This window comes from Oryza sativa, chromosome 1 (assembly GCF_034140825.1).
Source record: "Oryza sativa Japonica Group chromosome 1, ASM3414082v1".
NCBI classification, from domain to species: Eukaryota; Viridiplantae; Streptophyta; class Magnoliopsida; order Poales; family Poaceae; genus Oryza; species Oryza sativa.
In genome coordinates, this window is record NC_089035.1 from 12,430,081 (window position 1) to 12,455,336 (window position 25,256).

The 25,256-nt window shown below is 44.8% G+C and overlaps 3 protein-coding genes across 5 annotated transcripts; 2 read left to right on the top strand and 1 right to left on the bottom strand.

Annotated features, from left to right (window-relative positions):
• Positions 1–203: 203 nt before the first annotated feature.
• On the top strand, positions 204–3,679 carry LOC136353603 (uncharacterized). Its single transcript, XM_066304612.1, has 2 exons — positions 204–1,498; positions 2,036–3,679. Exon 1 carries the CDS (start codon positions 325–327, stop codon positions 1,396–1,398), a length of 1,074 nt encoding a protein of 357 aa, XP_066160709.1. The 5' UTR covers positions 204–324; the 3' UTR covers positions 1,399–1,498; positions 2,036–3,679.
• A 2,044-nt stretch (positions 3,680–5,723) lies between these two features.
• LOC9271854 (uncharacterized) lies at positions 5,724–9,373 on the top strand. 2 transcript variants are annotated; one of them, XM_015795460.3, is made up of 5 exons: positions 5,724–6,036; positions 6,161–7,118; positions 7,215–8,776; positions 8,841–8,969; positions 9,043–9,373. In XM_015795460.3, exons 1-3 carry the CDS (start codon positions 5,966–5,968, stop codon positions 7,248–7,250), a joined length of 1,065 nt encoding a protein of 354 aa, XP_015650946.2. In that variant the 5' UTR covers positions 5,724–5,965; the 3' UTR covers positions 7,251–8,776; positions 8,841–8,969; positions 9,043–9,373. The 2 variants fall into 2 exon arrangements, 1 of the variants encoding a protein (XP_015650946.2); XR_010736918.1 differs by lacking the exon at positions 6,161–7,118.
• Positions 9,374–15,467: 6,094 nt separating this feature from the next.
• Positions 15,468–19,935, bottom strand: LOC9266039 (uncharacterized). 2 transcript variants are annotated; one of them, XM_026025117.2, is made up of 5 exons: positions 19,609–19,935; positions 18,664–19,083; positions 17,937–18,006; positions 17,411–17,606; positions 15,468–16,033 (listed from the first exon to the last, which is right to left on the bottom strand). In XM_026025117.2, the coding sequence occupies exons 2-5, from the start codon at positions 18,897–18,899 to the stop codon at positions 15,627–15,629; spliced, it is 909 nt and encodes a 302-aa protein (XP_025880902.1). In that variant the 5' UTR covers positions 18,900–19,083; positions 19,609–19,935; the 3' UTR covers positions 15,468–15,626. The 2 variants fall into 2 exon arrangements, with proteins under 2 accessions (XP_025880902.1, XP_015627913.1); XM_015772427.3 differs by having other exon boundaries at positions 19,544–19,935.
• Between the last annotated feature and the right edge of the window lie 5,321 nt (positions 19,936–25,256).

The window sequence follows — 25,256 nt, forward strand, 5'->3', positions numbered from 1 at the left end:
GGCCCGCGGCCAAAGTCCTCTCTTCCTCCCTCTCTTTCTCTCCCTCTCCTTCTCTCCCTCCTTCTCTTGGGCCTCCCCTTCCCCCTCGGCCCAGCTCCCTTTTCCTCCCCTCCCGCCTGGGCCGCGTCCCGGCCCAAGCCGCCCCACCCAGCCGCCCCAGCCTCCCGAGCCGCCCCCCCCGCCCCTCACGCACGCCGCACGCGCGCTGACCGCGCGTCCCGCGTGGGCCCCACCACCCGGGTCGTCGTCCTCCTCCCGCACAGCTCCTCTCTCTCTCCCGTGAACCCTAGTTTCTTGCTCCCTCTAATCCGCGCAAATCAAACCATGGATTCCAAAATTAATTGGGGGGAATTAATTCCCATTCCTTCCTCTTCAATTCCCCCTAATTTCCCCCTTGATTCGTGCCCCCAATCGTCAAGAACACCCGCGCCAACCCCGGCCACCTTCCATGGCCGCCGGCCACGAATTCCGCCGCCGTTCCCCGCCTCTCCCGTGGCCGGCTCCCTCTCCTCCCCTATAAAATGGAACCCCCTCGATCCGTTCTCCAGTTTTAGCCCCCTCCCGCGCTCTCCCGTGGCCGCCCCGCCTCTCCCCGCCATCCTCCTCTCTCTCCCGTGCTGCCGGCCGCCTCCAGCCGCCTCTCCCTCCTCGCCGGAGCGCCGTTCGGCTGCGCCGTCGCCACCCTCGGACTCGCAGCCGCCTCCTCTCCCCCGGGCCGTCCTCCGTTTAGCGCGGAGAGAACCGGACGCGCGTTCCCGCCGGCGTCTAGTGGCGTCGTCGCCACTACACCGTCTCCGGCCGGCTGCTGTTCGTCGCCGGTACGCCAACCGACATCGCCGTCTCCTCCATCGACGTCGCAGCGTCGTCCTCTCCTCCGGCTGCTCCTCGGTTTTGCCGGAACACCGCAGCCGCCGCGCCGGCCTCTCCTTCCTCCTCGTCGACGTCGCCTTCGGCAGCCCCTTCCGCCGTGCCCGTGCGCCGGCCGACGTTGCCATCTCCACCTCCGGCATCGCAACGGCGAGCCAGCGACGTCGTCCTCGGCATCGCCTCCTCTCCATCCTCGTCGTCGCCGACGTCCCTTCGGTCGGCCGCTCCTCCTCGCCGGCTCATCGTCTCGCGGCCGCCTCCGTCGTCGGATTCGCAGCGGCGTGTCCCACGCCGGCCTCACCTCTGTGCAGCTGCTGCCGGCTGCCCTCGTCGCCTCCTCGCAGGCCCCGGTCGTCGTCGTCGTCGTCCTCCCGTCGTTCCCGATCGTCGTGGCGTTCGTCCCTCCGTCAAGCCGATCGCGTTCGCCGCCCGTGGTTTGTCAAGCGAGCCGCTGCAGCCCCGTCGTCGTCTTCGTCCTCGGCTCCATGTCGTCAAGTCTCGTGTCGGCCGTGTCACGCCTTCGTCCAATGATCGCCGCCGAAGCCGTCCCCTCGCCGTTCGTCTCCGTTGTGCCCGTCCGTCTCCGCCGCGCCCGTTCGTCATCGTCGTTCTCTCGTCTCGTCGCGTGGTGGTAAGGATCCGTCCTCTCGCTGCCCCGTCCTAGTCCTTTCGGTGTCGCCCGTGCCCATTGTGCGGTTGTCGACCCCGGTACCCGTGTACTGGTGTCGGTAGTCGTTCGTGTGTGCGTGGTGACCGTGTTGGTGTGCCCGCTCGGTAGTCGCGTGGTTTCCACGTGTGTAGCCCGCGTGGTGTCTAGTGGAGTCCGTTTGTCGGCCACTCGCCTCGGTTGACACACGGGGTTCGCTTCCGTCGACCTGTGGACCGTCTCTGTGTACTCGGTCTACCGTGGTCCCTTAGGTTGACATGTGGGGTCCGCATGTCAACAGCGCAATCTTCCTGTCTTTTCCAGGCTAGCGCTTACACATATTTTATAATTGCAAAACCTAATCACAATAATCCATAAATCTCCATGTAACAACATTAAACTTCGGATGATCATATCTTGGTCATACGAACCCCGAATCGACCTGTTCAAGTCTCCTAATGTTTGTTATAACCTAAAGAACCGTGTGCTTTCTTTTTATATATTGTTATTGCTTCTTTATAGGCTTGTAGCTTTGCTTGTGTGCTTCGCGTAGCTTCTGTCGTTCCGAAGGTTCTCGAAGCGTGGTTTGCGGTCGTCGCCGAAGGTTCGGAAGGCCGTTCTCTCTGAGCAAGGCAAATCACATCACCCTTGAGCATATTGAATCCCAGTTTATAAAATTATTTTGATTTAAATTATTGCATTACCGCTTTATTTAAATTCCCGCGTTATCACTGTTTTATTCAGCACTTCCTATTAATCCTTGTTATAGCCTTATCATTGCTATTGTTTATTATTACCTTGTTCACCCTAGGATAAACAAAACCCCAAATAGTGGGTACTCTATTAATGGTTCTACTAGTATGAATTTAGGTAGATGCTTCGCTAACTAATTAGGCAACATTAGGTGGTTTTATAACTTTAGACTTTGGGAATTCTCATATCATTTGGACACTGTGGAATGGTTGACTTGTGATGGAATTGAACACACACCTCCCCCCTCTATTCAAAACTCCCAAAATGGTTTTAGGCTGGGCTCGAGGTGCAGGGTTTTGCTAGTAGCACCTCGGCCACTATAAGGACCGGTCTTCGGGCCTCTGTTGCAAAGCACTACCGTACTAACCACATGTCTAATGGGTAAGGCTTAACTCGGTGCTCAGTCTAGTCCTGAATAAAAGGACACGGATAGAGATGGATGAAGTCGTTGCGACGATGGATATCTCTGAGGCAAATGAAGGCTACACGAGCTGCGGCTCGGTAATCGAGATGTCTAGGCAAATGAAGACTACACGGGTCGGTGCCCGTTAGTCGAGATGCCATGGCACTGGACTAGTACGCGGGTGGTCTCACCCCTATGCGTGTGGCGCACCCGGTCTAGATCCTGTTGCTAGGGGCTTAATCCTGGCCTGCCTGTCCCGGGATACCGGCCGTAGGCAGGGTTGGGTCGGTACTTTTGTTCACGGCTAGGATGGGTGAAGGGTTATGTCACATGTTTACGACGGGTTCCAAGGCCATGGAATGCGGAGTAAAGATGTGTCTTGTGGGTAAAGATGTACACTTCTGATCAGAGTAAATCTATTCAAATAGCCGTGCCCTCGGATATGGGCAAGCCTAGCAATGTACCCAAGTTAGTGGTTTAATTCTTAAAATTTGCTTAACAACTAAAATGTGGAAAGGTTGGCCTGGGTTGGCTTGGGACGAGCTGGGACCCAGGTTGGGTTGCCAGTTCGGTCTGAATCATCGTAGGCCTTGGGTTAAGGCAGGTTCGTGTGGGTCCACAGCCTTGATTAATAATACTATGTAGCTCTAGGATCGTCTTTATAAAATAGCTTTGGGCAACTAAGTGACTTTTAAATGCTGTTTACTGCAAAACTTAACCCCTATATTATTACCCCTTGTACTCCCTTGCATTAATCATGCATCTCCCGGTGTGACTTGCTGAGTACGGTGGTTGTACTCATTCTTACTCTATCTCTCCCCCCTTCAGTAAGAGAAGCTTTGGAGAAGAAGTCCTAGGTGGAGTCCTGGCTTATACCCTAGTTGAGCGCCTGTGAAGATGGAGCCGTATGCCCGCTAGTCCGCTACTGTTTATTTTTGTCTGTCAGGCCTGAAGTGCCTTTGTAATAATGTAAATATTATCGATATAATAAAGATGTGCCTTTTGTATTATGTTTGTATGGTGTACCCCGGCTTTTCCTGGGACGGGGATTAATACACTAGCGTTCGGGAAAATGCAAATTTTCTCGGTCGCGACATCACGAAAATCTCGACTAAACTCGAAACCCTAACTCAACTCTCAACTCAATGCTCTCAAAAGCGATACCGAGAGGCCACACATTCCCTCTCTATTTATACATGAGGTAGGCAGCCTAGAGCCAAGAACCAAACTCGTACAAGAAGTCCTAATCCACCTAGGAAACCTTCCCGTACAAGAAATCAACTTTACAAACTCCAATTATACCAAATTTGGACTCCTTCCAAATTCGACTCCGCATCCCATACGCACACAATATCTTCATCGTATGCCACCAACCACATGCATTGATCTTTAGCCTAAGTATCCCGCATGATATCTGACCATCTGGACATCACCTTATCTCCAAGTTGACTCCCGATCCATCACCGGCAATACTCTCCCGAGGCATCAAGACACCTACACATGAATCAAACAAAGAAACCATATTTCGAGACCAAGCCATCTCCAACTTGACTCACTATTAGGAAACAACAGTATTACATACGCATAGTATCCATCTAGAAGCCATAAACACGAAACAATCCACGGATATCCAATGAAACAACCCGAAACTAAAACCGACACAGAGTCGGCCGGTCAGACCACGGGCTGGTTGGTATGACCGCTCGATACACACCGGTCTGTCCGGCAACCCTTGCCTGGTCTGACCGGTCCAAAACTCCAGCAACAGTTCCTGTTCACCTGCAAATCCAATCATCTCCTTAATCACTTCGCCAATAATCTTCTAATATTAAAATGAATAATCTCAGATACTAATTGTTCATCATAGAATAAAAATCAAATAGACATTGATTTTTTATAGATTAGAATCAATCAATCAATCTAAGATAATCAAAGGAAGAGCAAAACTAAGTCGCTCGCATAATCGAGGTAGTAGTGATAGAGGAATAGAGGATGGGGACGAGTGACGATACGAATGAAGTAGTAGCTGGGGCTTGAAAGAGCTTGTCGTCGACGCTGTCTATCTTTGTAGCGAATCAAGGCCGTTGGTAGAACAGGTCTCCAGGCTGAAGTGAACTCATTCCCGTGCAAACTGCAGGTTCAACTTCCCCATGCCGCTGCCCCTGATGAGCATGTCCTTGAACACGTAGTCGTACTCCTCCCTGTACCCCATCCCCGCCGCTAGGCATAGGAAGGAGAGGGAGGCGGCGGCGCTAATGGGGAGGAGGTGGGTGGGAAAGAGGAAAAAGAGGCGGGAGGGAGGGGGGTGGCGTGGCACACTGGCACGTGGGACGTGGTGGGAGCCGGAAGCGTCGTGAAGGTGGCTAGCAGGCTCCGTCGGACACGAGAGAATTGGATTCATTTTTGCTATAAAATACATGTATCCATAAATTCTCTCCCCCCAGTTTCATCAAATATAAATACAGTATAGTTGTAGTCTAACTAATTACTACATTGTAACTTCCCATAACTTTGAACCGTTAGATTTGTTTTAAAATTCATACAAAACAGGAAGGGAAAAATATTAGTGTGCGTACCAGTGAGGGGATTTCATCATGAGACATCCCCGTTTTTATGGAAATAACGTGTTACCATAGAATTTTTTTAAAGTTACATACAGGTTGTATTAAAGGTTATATCAAGTTATAAATAATGTGTTAGCACATCGCTCAGTACCAAACTCATCAAACTCACCACCGTCGCTTCCATCTCTCTCTGTCTCTCTTCTTTTTGACCTCTTCTCTCTTATCTTCTCTTCTTTCTCCCTTGTGCATGCGGAGAATTTAGATTATTTACCACCTAATTTGCGTGCCTCAACTTTTTTACCACCCAATTCACGTGCCCTCTATAATATGTCATTAGGACTGCTAATTGCTATACTTGGTACCACTTTCTCAATTTTTCATTTATTTCTCATTTCTTAATCCCATTTGTATTTTTTCTCAAACTTTGTGGACTGTTTTGCCCCTGGGCCCACTGTCAGATGAAAGGAAGAGAAATCCTCTTCTCTGGATCGATCGATCTCTCGCTGTAGCACTAGCCCGAGCGCGACGAGCTCCTCCGCCGCCGAGCACCTCCGCCGCCGGGCGTCCCCACCTCCGCCGTCGGGCGCCCCCACCACGCCGCCGAGCGCCGCCACCCCGCCGCCGACCACCGCACCCTAGCGCCGCCCCCAGGCCTAGCGCCGCTGTGCGCCCCACGGCCGAGCGCCTCCCCCGTGCAGCCTAGGGTTTGAAGGGAGAGAAGGAGAGGTGGCTATGGCGGCTCCCGTGGAGAGTACTGTGCAAGCAGCGAGGTCATCCGTCGTTCCCAATGAAGTATCTACTGGGTAAGGCCATAGACCCATCATCTTCTATTTCTGTTCAACAGGAGGATCAATAACCTAGGTGATAACCGATTTAGTATTAAAACTAATGGATCTATCTCTCATTTTTTGTGTTCATATACGATAGGATCGATCCTGATGCAGAGTTTAGGGTGTGTGTTCAATTCAGTCAGTACATTGCTAAGCTTGATGATGGTAGTTTTGTTCATGTACCCCGCAAATATGAGGAATGGGTTGTGGACTATCGTGAATGCACATTAGAGAGATTGGTAAAGGACTTTGCAGCCAAGATAAATTGGGGTAGGTGCCAGCAGGTGGTTGTGTGTGGATATGACACGGGCACTGGTGAGGAAACAAAGTTTACTGACAATATGGATCTAGTGCATGCATTTTTTGTTAGGAAGAGTGAGAGGAGGTTGGTTTTATTTGTGGATGTGGTGGATAAACCTGTTCAGCTTGTTACTAGCTCTTCTGTTTCAGAGATTAATGGGACAGTCATGGATGAGGTTGTTACAGCTAGGCATGCTGATGCTACAGATTGTAACAGTCAACATGCCATTGATTGGGAGAGTTTGGAGATAGCTCCAATTCCAACAGAGCAGGTTCAACAGCATGTCATTGATTGGGATGGAGTGGAGATAACTCCAATTGCAGAGACACAGATAGGGTCATCAATGCCTGTGATGGACGAAGATGAAATGTATGCATTTGTTGGTCTTAGAGCTGAGGATGAGAGAGCAGAACAAGCTAGACTTGAAGCTGAAAAACAATTGGACTCGGCACCTAGTCCGGCTGCAGGTCATGCCCAAGGGAACTTAGACAATGAGGCTGACATAGGTGTTAGTGATGTGGTTCCGGGTGAATCTGAAGTTTTCTATGACAGGAATGACCCTCCAATGATTACAGGAAGTTCATATCTAAGTATGGTTGAGTTTAGATCAGCTGTGCGGCAACACGCTATAAAGGGTCAGTTTGAGCTTGGGACAGAGTCGAGTGATAAAGAAAGGTTCAGAGGCTTTTGCAAGGCTGAGGGATGTCCATGGGCTATTGTAGCAAGGTTGATGCCGGATGAAAAATCTGTTAGGGTACTAACAACTAACTTAGATTTGTATCGGCCTTTAAATTCTTGTTTGTTTTTAATAATTGTAGCATGGTACTAAGTAATCCAACTTTTATTGCAGGTTACTTTGAATAAATTTCCCCATCATTGTTCATAAACTGGCAGAGTAAAGACCAAGATGGCAACATATAAGTGGGTGGCAGAGAAGGCAATTCCTTTTTTGAAGAAGGATTCAAATATGGGTCTGACGAAGTTGAAAGAGGAGTTAGAGACCACATACAACGTCACAATAGGATACCATACAGTGTGCCAAGGTAGGCAGAAGGCTTTAGAAAAGATTTTTGGGTCATGGGATGAGAGCTTCACATATTTGTTCAACTTCAAGGCTGAGGTTGAGCTGAAAATGCCTGGAAGTGTTGTGGAGATAGATGTACTGGAGAATGAAGATGGGGTTTATTTTCATCAGTTTTTCTGTGCATTCAAACCTTGCATTGATGGTTTCATAAATGGATGTCGACCATATTTGAGCATAGACTCAATAGCACTTAATGGAGCTTGGAATGGTCATTTAGCTTCTGCTACATCCATAGATGGGCACAACTGGATGTTTCCGGTTGCATTTGGATTCTTTCAAAGTGAGACCACTGATAATTGGACTTGGTTTATGCAGCAGCTTCATAAGGCAATAGGGGATCAATCACCCCTAGCAATTAGCTCAGATGCTTGTAAGGGGCTAGAGAATGCCGTGAAATATGTTTTCTCTGCAGCTGAGCATAGGGAATGATTTTGGCACTTGATGCAGAATTTCATAAAGAAATTTCATGGTCCAGTCTTTGGAAACATGTACCATGCAGCTAGGTCTTTCATGCCAGATAGGTATGACTATTACATGAATAAAATTCATGAGGCAAATTCAGATGTGAAGCCATACTTGGAAATATATCATAAACTGCTTTGGATGAGGAGCAAATTCTCAGAAGGCATAAAATGTGACTTCGTCACCAATAACCTAGCAGAGTCGTGGAACAAATGGATTAAGGAAAAGAAAGATCTTCCAATTGTAGAGCTTGCAGATGGCATCAGATCGAAGACAATGGATCTATTGGCCAGTAGGAGGAGGATAGGTAATAAATTGGATGGTGTGATGCTCCCTGTTGTAATTCAGCAACTGAATACGATGACTAGAACTTTGGGCCACTTGAGGGTAGTTCAAGGTAATAGAGACCAGGCAAAGGTGACTGAGATCACTCCTGAACATGACATTATTAGGCATGCAGTCAATCTCACAGAACATACATGCACCTTTAGAGAGTGGCAAGTTTCTGGGAAACCATGCCCACATGCATTAGCTCTCATTATATCACATAGAAATCCTAGAATGGCTGATTATTTGGATCCCTTCTATTCAGTGGAAAAGTTTAAGCTTGCATATGCAGACGTTATTCAACCATTTCTAGATAAGTCTCAATGGCCCAAGGTTAATATTGGTTTCAAGTTGTTGCCACCTTTGACTAAAAAAGGAGTAGGGAGGCAAAGGAAGAATAGAATAGTTGTGTGCCTTGAGAAAGGACAAAGCAAGCCTAGGACCAAAGGCAAGTGGCAGGTTCAGTGTAAGAGGTGTCTTGCCATGGGACATAGGCCATCATCCTCAAAATGTCCTTTAAATGGTACCAAGAAAAAAAGGTAAAACCATACATTTACTTATTTTTGCATATTGTATATCTATTTACTTGTTTTACATTTTCAGGAAGAGTCGTGCGAAACAAGGAAGGCCAGTAGGCTCAACTAGTGGTGCAGCAGGCCCTAGCACACCAAAACGACAAAAAGTCGTAAGAAGTGATTCCACTTGCACTAGTCCTGGTCCTATCACTAGAAGGTACATATTTTTTTCTATTTCAATGGTATTTTTAATCATGTATTTAATTTTACTAACACTCATTTTCTTCTAGGCAAATGGCATTGATCAATGCTGGTGAACAAGGATCAAGTCAAATGGCAACCCCTCTAAGGCCTCCAAGAGCTGCAAAGAAGATCACTCCAAAGAAAGGGAAAAAATAAGTGATTCTAAGTAGTATTTTCATTTGTGGACGATTTTCTAGTGGCAAACATAGGCTTTATTTTGCAATATGAACCTGTGTGACTTGGTTATGTAACCTCTTATATTTGGTTATGTAATCTGGATGGAATTCTCAAATTTGGTTATTTAGACTTGTTTGGCTTCTTGTACGAACAACGTATTATGGCTACATGCTGCCAAAATTTAAGTGACATTTTTTAGTATGTGCTGTGAATTTGACATTTTTGAGTATGTGCTGTGAAAATTTGACATTTTTGAGATGTGCTGTAAAAATTTGACATTTTTGGGTACATGCTGTCAAAATTTGATATTTTTGGGTATATGCTGTCAAAATTTGACATTTTTGGGTATATGCTGCCAAGTGACATCTCTCCCATTGTCTGCTTGAAAATAACAAGTTTACATTGCAACGTTGCACAAATCTGTAGGCATTTCTCACATGAGCATATGGTCTCACAAAGCTGTAGGCATATGCTGAGGTAGTTAACTGACAGGTATTTTATATCATCACAAAATGAACATATGATCAACTATCCATCTTCCTTTCTTCAGATTACATAACCCAAACAGGAACAAGTGCAAACTGAAGCTGTCTGTATTGTGCTGCTGAAAGCCTGAAACTGAACCAATTTCCAGCTGCCACCTAGTATATCTTCTATCACATCACATGGAAAATTGTTGCCAATTTCAGATATGTACACTCCCATAAACAACCAAATATGTCTATGTATATAGTATACACAATACATTAACTAATACATCCAAATATGAACTAGTACTGCCCTAGCTCTGTGTCCTGTAAATACAAGGTCCCAGGGACCAGGGATCGGCTATGGCAGCAACTGGGGACGATACAAGGTCCCAGGGGCCTGCTAGGGCAGCTGGGGACGGTGGGGTGTCCGTTCTGGGCCCCCAATGGCGGCGACGGCGCACGGCAGCGGAATGGTGGCGCAGCTTGGCGCAGGGTGTTGGGGGCGGTGGCGTCGACTGCCGGCGTCGGCGCTTGGTGGCAGCGCCTGGCTGCGGGGGCGTCGAGTGCCGGCGGCGGCGCTTGGTGGCGGCGCCCGGCGGCGGGGTTGGCAGCGCCCGGCGGCGAACGGTGGCGACGAGGTTGGCGCTCACGGCCAAGCCGAACGAAGACAGAGACGAGACTGGAGGGATCTCGATCCAGAGAAAAGGATTTCTCTTCCTTTCATCTGACAGTGGGCCCAGGGGCAAAACAGTCCACAAAGTTTGAGAAAAAATACAAATGGGATTAAGAAATGAGAAATAAATGAAAAACTGAGAAAGTGGTACCAAGTAGAGCAATTAGCATTCCTAATAACATATTATAGAGGGCACGCGAATTGGGTGGTAAAAAAGTTAAGGCACGCGAATTGAATGGTAAATAGTCTAAATTCTCTGTGCATGCGTGTGTTAATGGTGGAGAGGAGCTACTTTTCTTACTCCTGAGTCCATATTCGGCAAGATGATATTTATTTTGGGCTACCTAGGTGCTACATAACGGTTAGCACTTGGGTGTGGCTGGTGCTAGTGGTGGTGCTGGCTTTATCCGAATGAATTTGCGGTGAGTGACTACTCTATACATTAGCGCCACGTTGCAGACACCATCTTCATGCGTGAGCAGTCCAGGAAGCCGTCATTGTTGGTGTTACGGGAGGGATAACTAAAGTTGGAAGAGAAGGTCGGGAAGGATTAAAGAGTAGTTTGTTCTAGCATGTAGTAGCCATGGATTGATAGTGTCATTTTACGAAAAAAATTGTTTTGGTATTTAAGTGTAACCTACTTTTATCGATGGCATAGTTTCATTTTTTTTTCCAAGTGGAACATGTGGCGTCGATATGAGAAAATTAAGAATATGCCACTTTCTAGTTTAGCTTCAATGTAACGCCATCTACGATATAGTTGATAAAAATGTCGCTTATTATATTTTCAGCCTGATAATATGCTATTTTGGGGTTTAGATCATTTTTTTTCTCTCTATTTTCTCCTTCACACAATTTCCACGCAAAAGGACCTAATTGGCCTTGCCCCTTCAGGTCGTCCAAAGCAGGCCAGCTAGCCGCGAGAATTTTCAGTATTTACCATCCAATTCGCATGTATTTTAGGATTTATCATCCAATTCGCAACACTTTTAGAATTTGCCACTGGGAGTATGAAATTCTTTATTCCTTGCCACTCCCGTCAGCCCGTCCCTTTCATCCCTAATGCCGTGTTGGTTCGTCTTCTTCCAGACGCACCTCCTTGCACTCGTTGGCGGCGCCGGTGAGGGCCGCCTCCGCATCTTATCGGCCGCCGAAAGGAAAGGAAACGGACTCGCCTTGCAGCAAGAATCTTTTTGCTCGTTTTTGCTTCAAGAATGGCGGAATAGTGGCTCTTGCGGAGCCAAATCTCGACAGAGCCGAGGAGAGGAGAGCCTCACGGATGGGGACTAGAAGTGCACGTGAGTCGATCTCGACGGCAAAGGTGAGCAGCAGCCGGTGGCTAGCGGACGCCCCTCTCCCGGGCGTGGCGATGATGGGTTTCTTGACAACGGTCAGCTTGGCCTCCGTGCAAGCGAGGGCTCGGCGATGGTAACAGTGATGGAAGGAGACTACGCACATCGGATGGGAGTGGCACGGAATGAAGAATTTTGCACTCCCGGTGGTAAAATCTGAAAGTGTTGCGAATTGGATGGCAAATCCTAAAATAAGTGTGAACTGGATGGCAAATACTGAAAATTTTCGCTAGCCGCCGTTGCTAGTGAGAAGCATACAAAGGCTATCACCATTTCAACGCTGCTGAATTATACTCACTTTGGTGGGACCGTCCGATTTCTTCCTCAGGCTTGGGATGCCCGAGAAGAATGCATTCCCAGATTTCCCCTATGGTCTTCCAAACGCTCAGGTAATCTTGGCCCACGGAATTTTCCCCTAAGGACCAGGATCCCATGAAAAACTAGATGAATACCCCGCCGTGTTGCTGTGGAAAATTAAGTTGCATAATATGTACAAATAAGATGTAATATGATTATCAAAACTAAAACAAATTGATAGTACAATTTGAGCCTAAAAATAATTGAGATTGCATGGGTTTATGAGAGAATAAAGAAGAGACAATTTGAACCATAGATCTATCATCCAAAGGCTAGAAATAATTAGGGTGGTGTGGCTTAATAAGAGAAGAGAGAAATAGTATTAACTACACTTAGTCGGGATGAACTATATAAGTATATTATTATAGATCGCGGTTTTTTTTGGCAAGGGGATGACCATAAGAAAAAATACAGGCTCACTAGGTGGGATGTTGTTTGTCAACCCAAGGACCAGGGGGTCTTGGGATTCATAATTTGGAGATACAAAATAAATGTCTTTTAAGTAAATGGTTGTTTAAGTTAATTAATGAGGATGGGGTTTGGCATGATTTATTGAAGAGGAAATATCTTTATAATAAATCTATAACCCAAGTTGACAGGAAACAAGGTGATTCCCATTTTTGGTCTGGTCTTATGAATGTCAAAAGTAATTTCTTAAATATGGGTTCTTGGATTGTTAATAATGGGGAACAAATCAGATTTTGGGAAGATAGATGGATTGGTAACTTGGCTTTTAAGGATAAATATCCATCTTTGTACGCAATTGTTCGGAGGAAAACATCTTCTATTGCCACTGTTATGGGATATGTTCCGCTTAATGTTTCTTTCAGGAGAGCTTTAGTTGGTCAGAATCTTGTTTGTTGGCATCAGTTGTGTGCCTCTATAGTATATATTCAGTTGAATGATTTGTCTGATAGTTTTAGATGGAATTTCCATCAGAATGGCTTGTTCTCGGTGAGGTCTATGTACCTAGCTTTAATTAATAATGGCTATATCGAGAAAAACAAGTGTATTTGGAAGCTTAAGTTGCCACTTAAGATTAAAATTTTCATGTGGTACCTGCTTAAAGGGGTTGTGTTAACTAAGGATAATTTGGCAAGGCGTAACTAGAATGGCAGCTTGAGGTGTTCTTTTTGTTTGAATAATGAGTCTATTCAACATCTCTTTATGGATTGTCATTTTACGAAATTTCTATGGAGAGCAGTTCAGTTCTCTTTTGGTTTTAATCTTCCAGTTAGCATATCTCATATTTTTAATGGGTGGCTTTTAGGAGTTGATAAGAAAATGAGTAAACTGATACTTGTTGGAGCTTCTGCCATTTGTTGGGCAATATGGCTGAGTAGAAACGATATGGTTTTTGACAAATCACCATCATTTTCCTATATGCAGGTTATTTTCAGGGCAACTCATTGGCTCCGGTTTTGGGCACAACTACAAAGGTGTGATGAAGATGAAGATTTTCTGAAGGTTGCATGCCGAAAGTTGGAGACCACGGTTATGCAACTATTTGCTAATTATGGTTGGAGATTTACAAATAGACTTCAATAATTGTGATCTCCTTACGTTAGGCTGGTTTCAATAATAGTGATGTTTGGTGTGTTCTATTCATTTAGATTTACACTATGTTCATGAAAACTACTATGTAATAATTGGCTGTAGCTCTTTTGAGTAAAGGCCGAGATATTATATTTCATTATCTAAAAAAAACTATATAAGTATATAGGATGTGTACTCACTCCCATTTAAATTATAAATCGTTCTGACTTTGATCAAAATTAACTAATTCATGTTTGATTAAGTTTATAGATAAATGTAATAATATTTATAACACCAAATTAGTTTTATTAAATTATAATTAAATATATTTTCATAATATATTTATGTTGAGTTGTAGATATTACTTTCTTATATATAATCTGAAACAGAGTAGTACAAATCACATATGTAATGAAAATCTGAAAAATATCAATGGATCCAGAAATAGACGCCTAAGTTACTTTTGGTGATGTGGAAAAAAATCTCAAACATCCATTTTTTATCTAATAATGATAATTTTTAAGTTTCCACTATTGTACTATATATTTTCCGGGATCCTAAGCTGTCCAGTAAGCACCAATAAGCTGTCCAGTAAGCACCAATAATCTCATAGATTCAGGGTTGAGCTAAAGGATGAAATCGTTCGGATAGTTTCTTATATCCAGATGTATTTTGTTGGAATAGATAATTTTTTCATACTACCAGATACGAAAATGAAGACAGGAAGACGTATGGTGGAAATCAGAAGTCATCCAAAACTATCTGAAGTTTTTTTTTTTCGGATATCCGCATGTAGAGTTCAATGTTTAGAAAAACACGTATTTATATGTAATTTTATTATATCAAGTTGGATGGAAACAAACTTTATATAAAAATCATAGAGCTCGACGAGATATCCAATGAAAACTTTATCATTTGAGATCATTTTTCGTTCTAAATAATATTTATTACAAAATTTCATATATCCTTTTACAAAATCTCACCTATGATTGAAACGACCTCTGATGAAAACGTGCTCTACATTAGCTCGACGGGATATACTATTGTAGTTTATAAACTTTTTATTTTACTAGAAAAAAATAACCGTGCATTGTAACGGATACAGGCTATTTTAATCTTATTATTGTTCACTGTGAGAATTTTCTTAGATATATATATATTTTTCTAGAAAATCATGTCAAGTTAGCATACAAATCTTTTTTAAAGAGATTTCTTATACAACTCCTTTTATATTTCTAAAAGCGAACGAACTTTAAACCCGACTCAAATATGGATATGTATTTCCAAAAAATGAACGAACTTGAAAGCAGATTCATACGCGGATGACGTACGTACCAAAGTACCTGCAAAAATATCTTCAATTTTTATAATAGTAGATAAATTATTTGAAGTGCAGAACCAATATAAGTTTTGAAGAGGTAAAATAAAATGAATAGCATCCTTAATCTAGACAATATACGCTTGATAGATGAGATGGTAGGTAAGTCTGTACAGAGAAATCGGTCTTGGGTTCAATTAAGGGACAAAAAGTGAAAAATCACTTTCACATACGGGTCTCTTAAGAACTAACTATGAAAAATCGATTTTCATAGGCGGTTATAACGCACAAATGAAAATTGATGATATAAAAATTAGGATTTTTTTACCTACTTTTTAGAAAAACAACAAGCCATATCTTTTCGTTGATTTGGAAAGCTCAAATTCAGTTTTTTTTTAAACATTCCGGCAAATATTAGTACCGTATTTATTTGTTCCATTTGTAGTCACTCCGTATTTGTATTTAATAATATTCTATTATTCTTTTCGCTAATAATATTTGATTCAAGGGATTTTTTTATTCCAATTCCAATTCCAAAAATACGAAAACGAATATAATGATATTCTATTATTCTTTTTCGCTCCATATCTGTATTCAATAATATTTGATTCAACTGGGAATTTTTAATTCAATTCTGTTTCCAAAAATATGAAAATGAATATAATACAGCTAGAGCTAATTTCCATCCAATTTCAATCCGTTTTCATCCGTAGATTGAGCGGGCCGGGTAAATAACTTGGTACATCAACTAACCTATGCTACTTACTTTGATTGCACTCGCTAGTCTGGCGAGCCATATGAAAAATACATAAAATACGAAAGAGCAAAAATCGCTCACATCATCCAAAAAACATCTTGGTCTGACAAGGATGCGATCGGGTAACCTTCCGCCGATGTCCATCATCCAGTAGAACCACCCGGATGGCTCCACTTCCTGGCCCTCCTTTCCACACACGAATTCCTCCTCGCTGGGGTGCAAAACCTCGTAATGCCGGTCGCTGCAAAACGCACAACTGCTTCTGTACTGGACCAGCGGCGCCTCTTGAACCGTTTCTGTTCTCCCTGGCTCTTCTGTTATCGACAGTTCCCTTTTAGTGGTGTGGTGTACTGGCTCTTGAAGACCTTCTATTCTCCTGACGACGAACAGTGGTTCCTCTGTCATCAACAGTTCAATAGAATGATCAGGCACATGCATGCGTGTATATATGGAAGAAGCTACTCCCTCCGTCCCAATATAAGTGCAACCTGGTTACGTTTATATTGGGATGAAGGGATTACTGAAATTGCACTGGTTTAGTTCGACAAAAAAAGGAGATAAGCTTAGATTTGCAAAAAAGTAAACACCGATCCAGTTCAAGAAGGCGGCAGTAAACATAGCAAAAGTGGTGTTCTAGAGTCAATACGTCCTTTCTCAGCAATTAGATAGGTATATGCAGTCTAAAAAAGGACAATGAGGATTGATCTCCAGCCAATCCTACACAATGGGGCACGGAGAAATATCAATCAAGGGAGTCCAGAAAGGACTCCCTCCTTTCTTCAAAAAGAACAAAGGACTCCCTCCATCCTAACACAAATGAAGTTATATTATGTGTGCAATTAAGCCTCAGTACAATGTTATATATTCTAAAAACATAAAGATTTCATTCATGAGAAAGAAGTCATTTTTAATATTTTTATGACAATATGATTAGAAAATAATAATCAAACATGTACATGCATTGGAGTTTGTATTGATGTCCTAAACAAGTACTCCCTCCAGTCAAATATATTCGACGTTGGGACAGAAAACTAAACTCATATACTTGATGGAGGTGGTAAAAAAGAATGTACTGGGTAGCCTGTTTGAAAGTGTGTCAACTGATTGAACTAGGGGGCATGCGGTTACACAACTTGAACAAACATGGGATAGCTTTAAATACTCTGTTGGCTGTGGCTCCAAAATTAAATGACATGGCTAGAAGTGATGATACAATGGCTCATCAGGTTATTCCTTCTAGGGTTGATAAAAATAATTTGGTGTTTTGGTCTCATCAAGGCAAAACTAGGGAAGAGCTAGGAAGCATGCCAGCGGCAATCAGATTCAGTGTAAAAGCTTAGGGGGCTTCAGGCTTTGTTGCTTGTTGTAATCTCCTTACTGTAATTAACACACATTAATGTAATCCCAAAACCACACCTTGCCATGATTTCTGCAGGTTGAGTTCTATCCTAACAACGAAACATGCATATGCATGCTTTGATGCGCATCAAAGAAAAAGAAATCGTGACAAAACATTTTCTGCAGGATTTTTTCTCCTAGCATGTTTCATTCGGTCTTGTTAGCATCATGGTTTTAACTAGGCTTAGCGTAAATAAAGAGATAAACAAGCATATTAATTAGGGTGTGTTTAGTTCACGCCAAAATTGAAAGATTGATTAAAATTGGAACGATGTGATGGAAAAGTTGGAAGTTTGTCTATGTAGGAAAGTTTTGATGTGATGGAAAAATTGGAAGTTTGAAGAAAAAAGTTAGGAACTAAATCAGGCCTTACATACCCCGTAATACGATGCATGATACGACAACGGGTGTTTCAACGAGAGGGCCATAGTAGAATAGCTCAGCGAAGAAGCGAAGTACGGGGGCATCAATACAACCCCTCCTGCGAGCCAGGAAGTTGACGTGGGACCAAATTTCACCTCTGAAAGAAGCAAAATGAGCACTCAGGGACCTGACACAATCGAACTCAGCACCCTGAAAAATATGCACGGAAAAAAATCGAGCTCAAATAATTAAAATCCCTTCGAAATAAAGAGAATCATGTGTGCAGAAAAAATAAAATTATATTCCCTCCATTGAAAGATAAATATTGATATGTTACAATGTGTGTGGTTCATCATTTTGTTATATAAGTACATACTTTGATACACGAAAAAAATATCATAAATAACACTTTCACACTGTTGCACTTTTTTCCAAAAATACGATGCGACAATTTTAGTAGCCATATAATCATACTTGTAGCTTAGAATGATAAATAAGTCACAAGGGGTATAGAGGAGCAACACAAATAATTTAACATACCGGATGATTGCAGTTGTAATAATAGAGGGCGATGCGGACATTTGGCCGAGCATCATTTGCACCATCCTCTCTGCATGTAATCTATGTATGTCAGATCGAGCAGCATGCAATAGAAACCATGTACATAGATACAACTACTTGTTTGTGTTAACCCATGCATATTCACACAGCCATGCTTAAATAAAATTTATTAGAAAAAAAAATATATATACTATTATAATTAATTTTTTATGTTTTATTAGGAATGTAAAATTTGGTATAAAAAAATTCTATATGCCTTGTTTTTAAAAATCACTAAGCAATGATCTATTACAGCACACCAACAGACAATGATTAGCTGCAAAGAAATGACAAATTCGGGTCAAACACACCCCAATAGATAGTCTGGGGTATATATATATATGCTGTTCCGCTCGTAACCTTGCAGATTTCACTTAACAAACAGATCTCACGAGATGGAAACCAAATCATGCAGATGTAGTAAATCTAATCCTCCCAGCATTAGATTATCAGAATAGTACAAGAAAGTTGAGCATTCGAGATCTTACTACTCTTTTTTAGATCATTAACATATAGTACTATTTTACAGTTGCCTATTTTTTTTCTCTCACAAACATGATAAATTTCTACTGATCTTTTAACATGGTTAATTAGGACGAACAGTGAAAAACTGCAAAGTGATGTGCAGTAGCGAATCAAAGGAGAAAGAGATTTAGGTTGTACCAACCCTGGGAGATATTCGAAACGGCGAGGGCCTTTGCGCTTTTCGTATTCGATCCAGCGTTGCACGATCCGTCGCCGCTCGTCGAGGGGCGGAGGCTGCTCGCCGTCGCCGCCGTCCCAGTGCAGCAACGCCGGCGGCCGGAGCAGGTTAACCTCGTGCTCCGCCTTCCGCTTCGTCTCCATCCGAAACTCCCTCGCATCGTGGTAGGCGAGGGCGAGGGAGCCCATCACAGATCCCATAATTAGCTGCCTAGCTAGCTTTTCGATGTCGATAATCCCACCACCGATTTGAGTCCCTCGCTGGCAATTGAATTAGGGCTTTTGATGGAGAGATTTATATGGATTATTGGCAGGAAGATTGTTCACGAACCGGATGGACCTCGTTGGGCCCGAGGAGTCCCAACTCCGCAATTCACCTTTCTGACTGATCCGCCAAGTTTCAACAAATTTCGGTTAAGTTTACTAGCTACTGATATGCCCGTACCAACGTTATGACGATATTTCTTAATAATAATAATAATATTAATAATAATAATAATAATAACTAATTAAAAAGATTCATATTTTCCCAATCGTCACATCTTTTCATGTGTTTTTTTTTTGTCCGTCGCTCTTTCTTTTTCACCGCATCCACGAAAAAACCCACACCTAATACTACTCCAGTTTGGTATATTAGACGCAACATAATTTGGTACGTAAATCCCAATTTGGTACGTAAATCCGATTGAGCGACCGACTCATCACGTAAAACGGAGAAAACACAAAATCAGATATTACAAATATGAGAGGTTTAGAACTACACAGACGGACTGAGAGATAGAAACCAAAACGGAAAAGAGAAAAGGGAGACGAATAGAAATCGCACAGATAAAAAAAAAACTCACATAAATCAAACACGAATTGCAGCCGGCAGAAGGAATAAGTAGGTCAGGACTCAGGAGGCTGTGACCTGTGTGAGCACGGTAAACATCGGCAGCGGTTGTACTGCTCATAATCTACACCCGCATCTCATGCCACTGGGCACAGTGGGACAATGGAGAGGAGGAGGGCGACCACCGGCGGCTCGGGCGTGGCCCAGTGCTCATGGGCCACGCCCTCATCGTACACCGCCAGCTTTGACCAGCACAGCGGCGCAACGACGAGGTGGAGAGGCTGCTGGGGACGGCTCGGCGCCGGGACCATCGGCGGCGATGGCGGCGCGGCATGAGGGGGAGGAGGAGGAGGAGGCGGCGGCCGTCGGTTTGGCGTAGTAGTGCTGAGGGAAGAGAGAAGTGGCAACCGATGGAGTGCGGCGCTACTGAGCCCGTGTGGGGGTTGGGACGGGGTGCGGCGTTGCCGCGTTGGTGCGTCCGTGCGGTTAGGGTTTTGGCGATGTGGGCCTGGTGGGCTGGGCTGTCCGGCTAATATTGGAGCTGCATGATGTTATTAGCTGATGGAAAAAGTACGCCTAAGGTCCCTCAACTTGTCATCGAGTTACAAAATCGTCCTCCAACCACAAAACCGGATACAACGCATCCCTCAACCTACAAAACCAGGACAAACTATATCCCTCGGCGGTTTTGACCCTAGTTTTGTCCCACGTGGCCGCTGAGTCATCGTGGGCCCCACATGTCAGGAGGCCACGTCGGCACCTCTTTCTTTCCCCTCTTCTCCCTTCCCCTCTCTTTCACTTTTCTCCTCTCGAGGAGCACGGCCGGCAGGGGGGAGCGTGACGGGCGGCAGTCGGCGGCTGGCGAGGGAGACTGCGCCCGGCGGCAGCCTAGAGGCGAACGCTGTGCCGCTCCACCGCGCCCCAGGGCCTCTCCACTTGCATCGCGGCCGCGACACGGGAGCAGGAGGGCGGCGGAGACGACGCGGGAGCTGGAGGGGGTCACCGGGGCCAGGAGGTCCAACGGCCGGCCGGCGATGCGGCGGCAGAGACACGGGAGAAGGGGAGGGCGGTGGCAGGGTGAGGCGTCATCAGCAGGCGAGCACGGTAGCGGAGAGGCAGCGGCGGCGGCAGGCGAGTGCGGCTGCGGATGGGGGAGCAGCGGCGCGGACTCCGCGCCGCTCGGCCTCATCGTCCACGCCGCTCGGCCTCATCGTCCGCTCGCTGGGAGGGAGGACCAAGGTGGGAGGACGTCGCCAGGCGGTGCAACGGCCGGATCAAGGTGGTGAGTGTCGATGACGATGAAGCGTGCGAGCTGGTGAGCGGCGCGGACCTCGTCATCGGTGGCGACGTCGACGACGAGGGCGAGGACGTCCGCGCGTACCTCCTCCGCCTCCCCCGCCGGCGAGCTCGTGCCGCCCTGAGCCCGCGCGCCGCCACTCGGGAGCCGCCGTCGCCGGCCGCACCACCCTCCGACCGCGCGCGCCGCCGCCTGTGAGAGTGTTTGACTTTGGATGTTGAGGTCGCCGTCGTTACTTTTGTGTTGCTTTGTTGTGACTGTAGTAAAACCTGCTGAAAAGGTGGTGTGTTATCATGGGTAGTAGCAGAAAGACTTGATATTTTGATAATTCGTGGATTAAAACGATCATTGAATTCATCTGCAATATAATGTATTCGAGCAAAAGAGAAGGGTAAGAATTTGTAACCATGCAAAATGAAATGGGATTTTTTCGCAGGCACAACGATCCTTTCGCTATGCTACTACTGATATGCTTTGACATTAACATCCAACAATCTAGTGAAGAAACAGAGATGAAGTCGCATTGTTTGGTTTGGTGCTAGCTCCACAGCTCCATTTTGTTAGAGATAAGTTTCATACATGAAATATTGTAACTATAGCTATGGATTGAGTTTGTTGTGTTAGTTAGTCTTGATAAGGTTTATCTCTGTAATCTAGAAATACACAACAAACTCAATACCGGTGCTATATATCTCCCTGTATTTCTGTCGCCCGGTTGTGTGGCAAATATCAACATGAATCCTCCTCACCAAAGGAGTTCCACTTGGTATCAGAGCTCCCCGCTAGATTAGATTAGTTCGTCTCTGCTTCCGGCAATGGCGAGCTCCTCCTCAGCGGCGGCGATCTCCAATTCATTGTTTGGGATTCAGATCTCAGAGAAACTCACCAAACAAAACCATTCCCTATATATGGTTTGCGCAGGTTCTCACCACCCTACGAGGGGCGCAGCTAGAGGGACACATCACCGGCGCGACTGCAGCTCCAGCGGCGGAGTGTGAGAAAGAAGACGGCGACAAGAAGATCAAGACCATCATCTCCAATCCGGAGTACAACAAGTGGTTCGCCCAGGACCAACAAGTTCTAGGGTTCCTCTTCTCCTCTCTATCACGGGAGGTTCTACAGCAAGTCGCCGGCGCAAAGACGGCGGCCCAAGCATGGGAGATGATCAACGACATGTTCTCGTGCAAGTCCAAGGCAGGCTCCATCAACGTCCTCCTCGCTCTAACGACGACTCAGAAGGGACCTATGTCCATCACTAAGTACATAGCCAAGATGAGATCTCTTGGCGACGAGATGGCGGCTGCAGGGAAGCCGCTTGACGATGAACTCATCGTGTACATCATCAACGGCCTCAACTGCGACTTTGATCCAACAGTAGAAGGACTAATGGCAACGACAAGAATTGCTCCTCTTTCTGTTTCTCATGTGTACTCTCAACTCTTAAGCTATGAAAACAGGATCCGGATCCGTCACGCATATCTCACCACCCCGGCGAACGCTGCAAACCGTGGCAGACGAGGTGGCCGTGGAGGAAACTCTCGCGGCGGCCGCAGTGGTGGCCGCGGCGGTACAGGCGCCCCCAATGCTAGACGGGGACGCAGCAATGACACACGCCCAGTGTGTCAAGTGTGTCACAAAAGAGGGCATGTTGCAAGTGACTGCTGGCATCGCTACGATGACAGCTATGTTCCTGAAGAAAGGTTTGGTGCTGCGGCGAACTACGCTTACGATGTTGACACAAATTGGTATGTCAACATCGGAGCAACAAATCACATCACAAGTCAGCTAGATAAGCTCACAACAAGGGAGAAGTACAAGGGAACAGATCAGATTCACACCGCCAGTGTTTGAGGTATGAATATTAAACATATTGGTCATGCTATTGTTCCTACTCTGAATCGTCCCTTGCATCTCAAAACTATACTCCATGTTCCCCAAGCATGAAAAAATTTAGTTTCTATTCATAGATTTGTTGCGGACAACTATGCTTTTCTTGAAATTCATGGCAAATATTTTCTTATTAAGGACAAGGCCACGAGGAGGACAATTCTTGAAGGACCATGCCGGCGAGGATTCTATCCCCTTCCTGCCGGCACACCCTTGAAACAAGCCTATGCAGTTGCGCCATCGTTTAAACGGTGGCATGGTCATCTTGGTCATCCATCCAAGCCAGTCGTCCTTAGGATTCTTAGTCAAAATAAATTGCCATGTCTTAGCAATTCAGTCAATGAGTCTGTGTGTGATGCCTGTCAACAGGCCAAATGTCATCAATTACCTTTTCCTAGATCATCTAGTGTCTCAAATAATCTTTTGGAACTTATTCATTCTGATATATGGGGTCCTGCTTCTACTTCAGTAGGAGCAAAGAAATATTATGTTAGTTTTATTGATGATTACAGCAAGTTTGTTTGGATATATTTCCTTAAACATAAATCTGAAGTTTTCCAAAAGTTCCATGAGTTCCAAAAACTTGTTGAGAGACAATTTGATCGAAAAATTCTTACTATGCAAACTGACTGGGGAGGTGAGTATGTCAAACTGCACAACTTTTTTAATGAGATAGGAATATCTCATCATGTTTCTTGCCTTCACACACATCAACAGAATGAAGCTGTTGAGCGCAAGCATCATCACATAGTGGAGGTTGGCCTAGCTCTCCTCGCCCATGCCTCCATGCCGCTCAAGTTTTGGGATGAAGCCTTCCTAGCAGCTTGTTACCTCATAAATCGTCTCCCTAGCAAAGTTATACAGTTTGATACACCCCTTGAACGATTGTTTAAGCAAGTTCCGGATTATAAATCCCTTCCAACTTTTGGCTGTGCTTGTTGGCCAAACCTTCGCCCCTACAATTCCCATAAACTCCAGTTTCGGTCTAAGCAATGTGTGTTCCTTGGCTTTAGTAATCTTCACAAAGGGTTTAAATGCTTAGATGTCTCTACCGGTAGGGTGTATGTCTCTCGTGATGCCACCTTTGACGAGCAAGTCTTTCCCTTTGCAAATCTTCATCCTAATGCCGGTGCCCGCCTTAGAGCTGAAATCTCTTTGCTTCCCTCTAACCTTACAAATAGTACTTTTGATCAAGGGGGAGAGGAACAACATGATCAAAAAATGTTTAATATTCATGTATCAAATGCTACTGATGAAGTTTGTGTAGATGCAGCAACAGATACAGGATGTGATGATGGAATTACTGGAGAAAATGGGAATGAAAACGCTGGAGAAAATACTGATGCTGGTGCACTTGATCGGGTGCACATAGCATCGGAGAATCGGGCGGGAGAATCCCTCTTGGATCCCGCTCCTGATGCGACATCAAGCCAGGGGGAGCAGGCGGTCTCCTCGGGATCGGCGAGCCAGGGGGAGCAGGCGTCCTCGCCGCAGCGTTCTCCCGCGCGCTCGTCTGCTGGGAACCAATCACCAGCTGCCGCGTCAACCCCAGTCGTCAGCGCACGCATGCACGCTATCAATGTGCCGACGGGATCAAGTGCGCCGACAGCTCATGCACAGCCATCTGTGTCCTCTGAGGTAATGAGACCAAAGACCAAGTTGCAGAGTGGGATTAGAAAGGAGAAAATTTATACTGATGGTACTGTTAGATACAGTTGTTTTACATCATCTGGGGAACCATAAACTTTGAATGAAGCTTTAGGAAATAAAAACTGGAAAGAGGCAATGGACAATGAATATCATGCTCTCATGAAAAATAAAACCTGGCACTTAGTTTTCCCTAAGAGAGGATTAAATGTGATAGATTGTAAGTGGGTGTACAAAGTTAAAAGAAAGGCAGATGGCAGTCTTGATAGATATAAGGCTAGACTTGTAGCAAAAGGATTCAAACAAAGATATGGCATAGACTATGAAGATACCTTTAGTCCTGTAGTAAAAGCTGCCACTATCAGAACTATATTGTCTATAGCTGTCTCTAGAGGTTGGACTCTACGACAGTTAGATGTGCAAAATGCCTTCCTTCATGGAGTTCTAGAGGAAGAAGTCTACATGAGACAACCACCAAGATATGAACAAGGTAACTATGTGTGTAAGTTGGATAAGGCTTTGTATGGTTTGAAACAGGCTCCTAGAGCATGGTACTCTAGGCTAAGCACAAAATTGCATGATCTAGGTTTCAAGTCATCTAAGTCTGACACGTCTTTATTCTTCTATAACAAAGGAGATGTTACAATGTTCATGCTGGTATATGTAGATGATATTATAGTAGCTAGTTCTTCGAGTACTGCTACTGATGTTTTGCTTAAGAATCTTAACCAAGAGTTTGCATTAAAAGATCTAGGTGAGTTACATTACTTTCTAGGCATTGAAGTAAGGACAGTGGATGATGGTATAGTTTTGACACAAGAAAAGTATGCTAAGGATGTGTTAAAGAGAGTAAACATGAGTGATTGCAAAGCTGTAAACACTCCTTTATCTACTT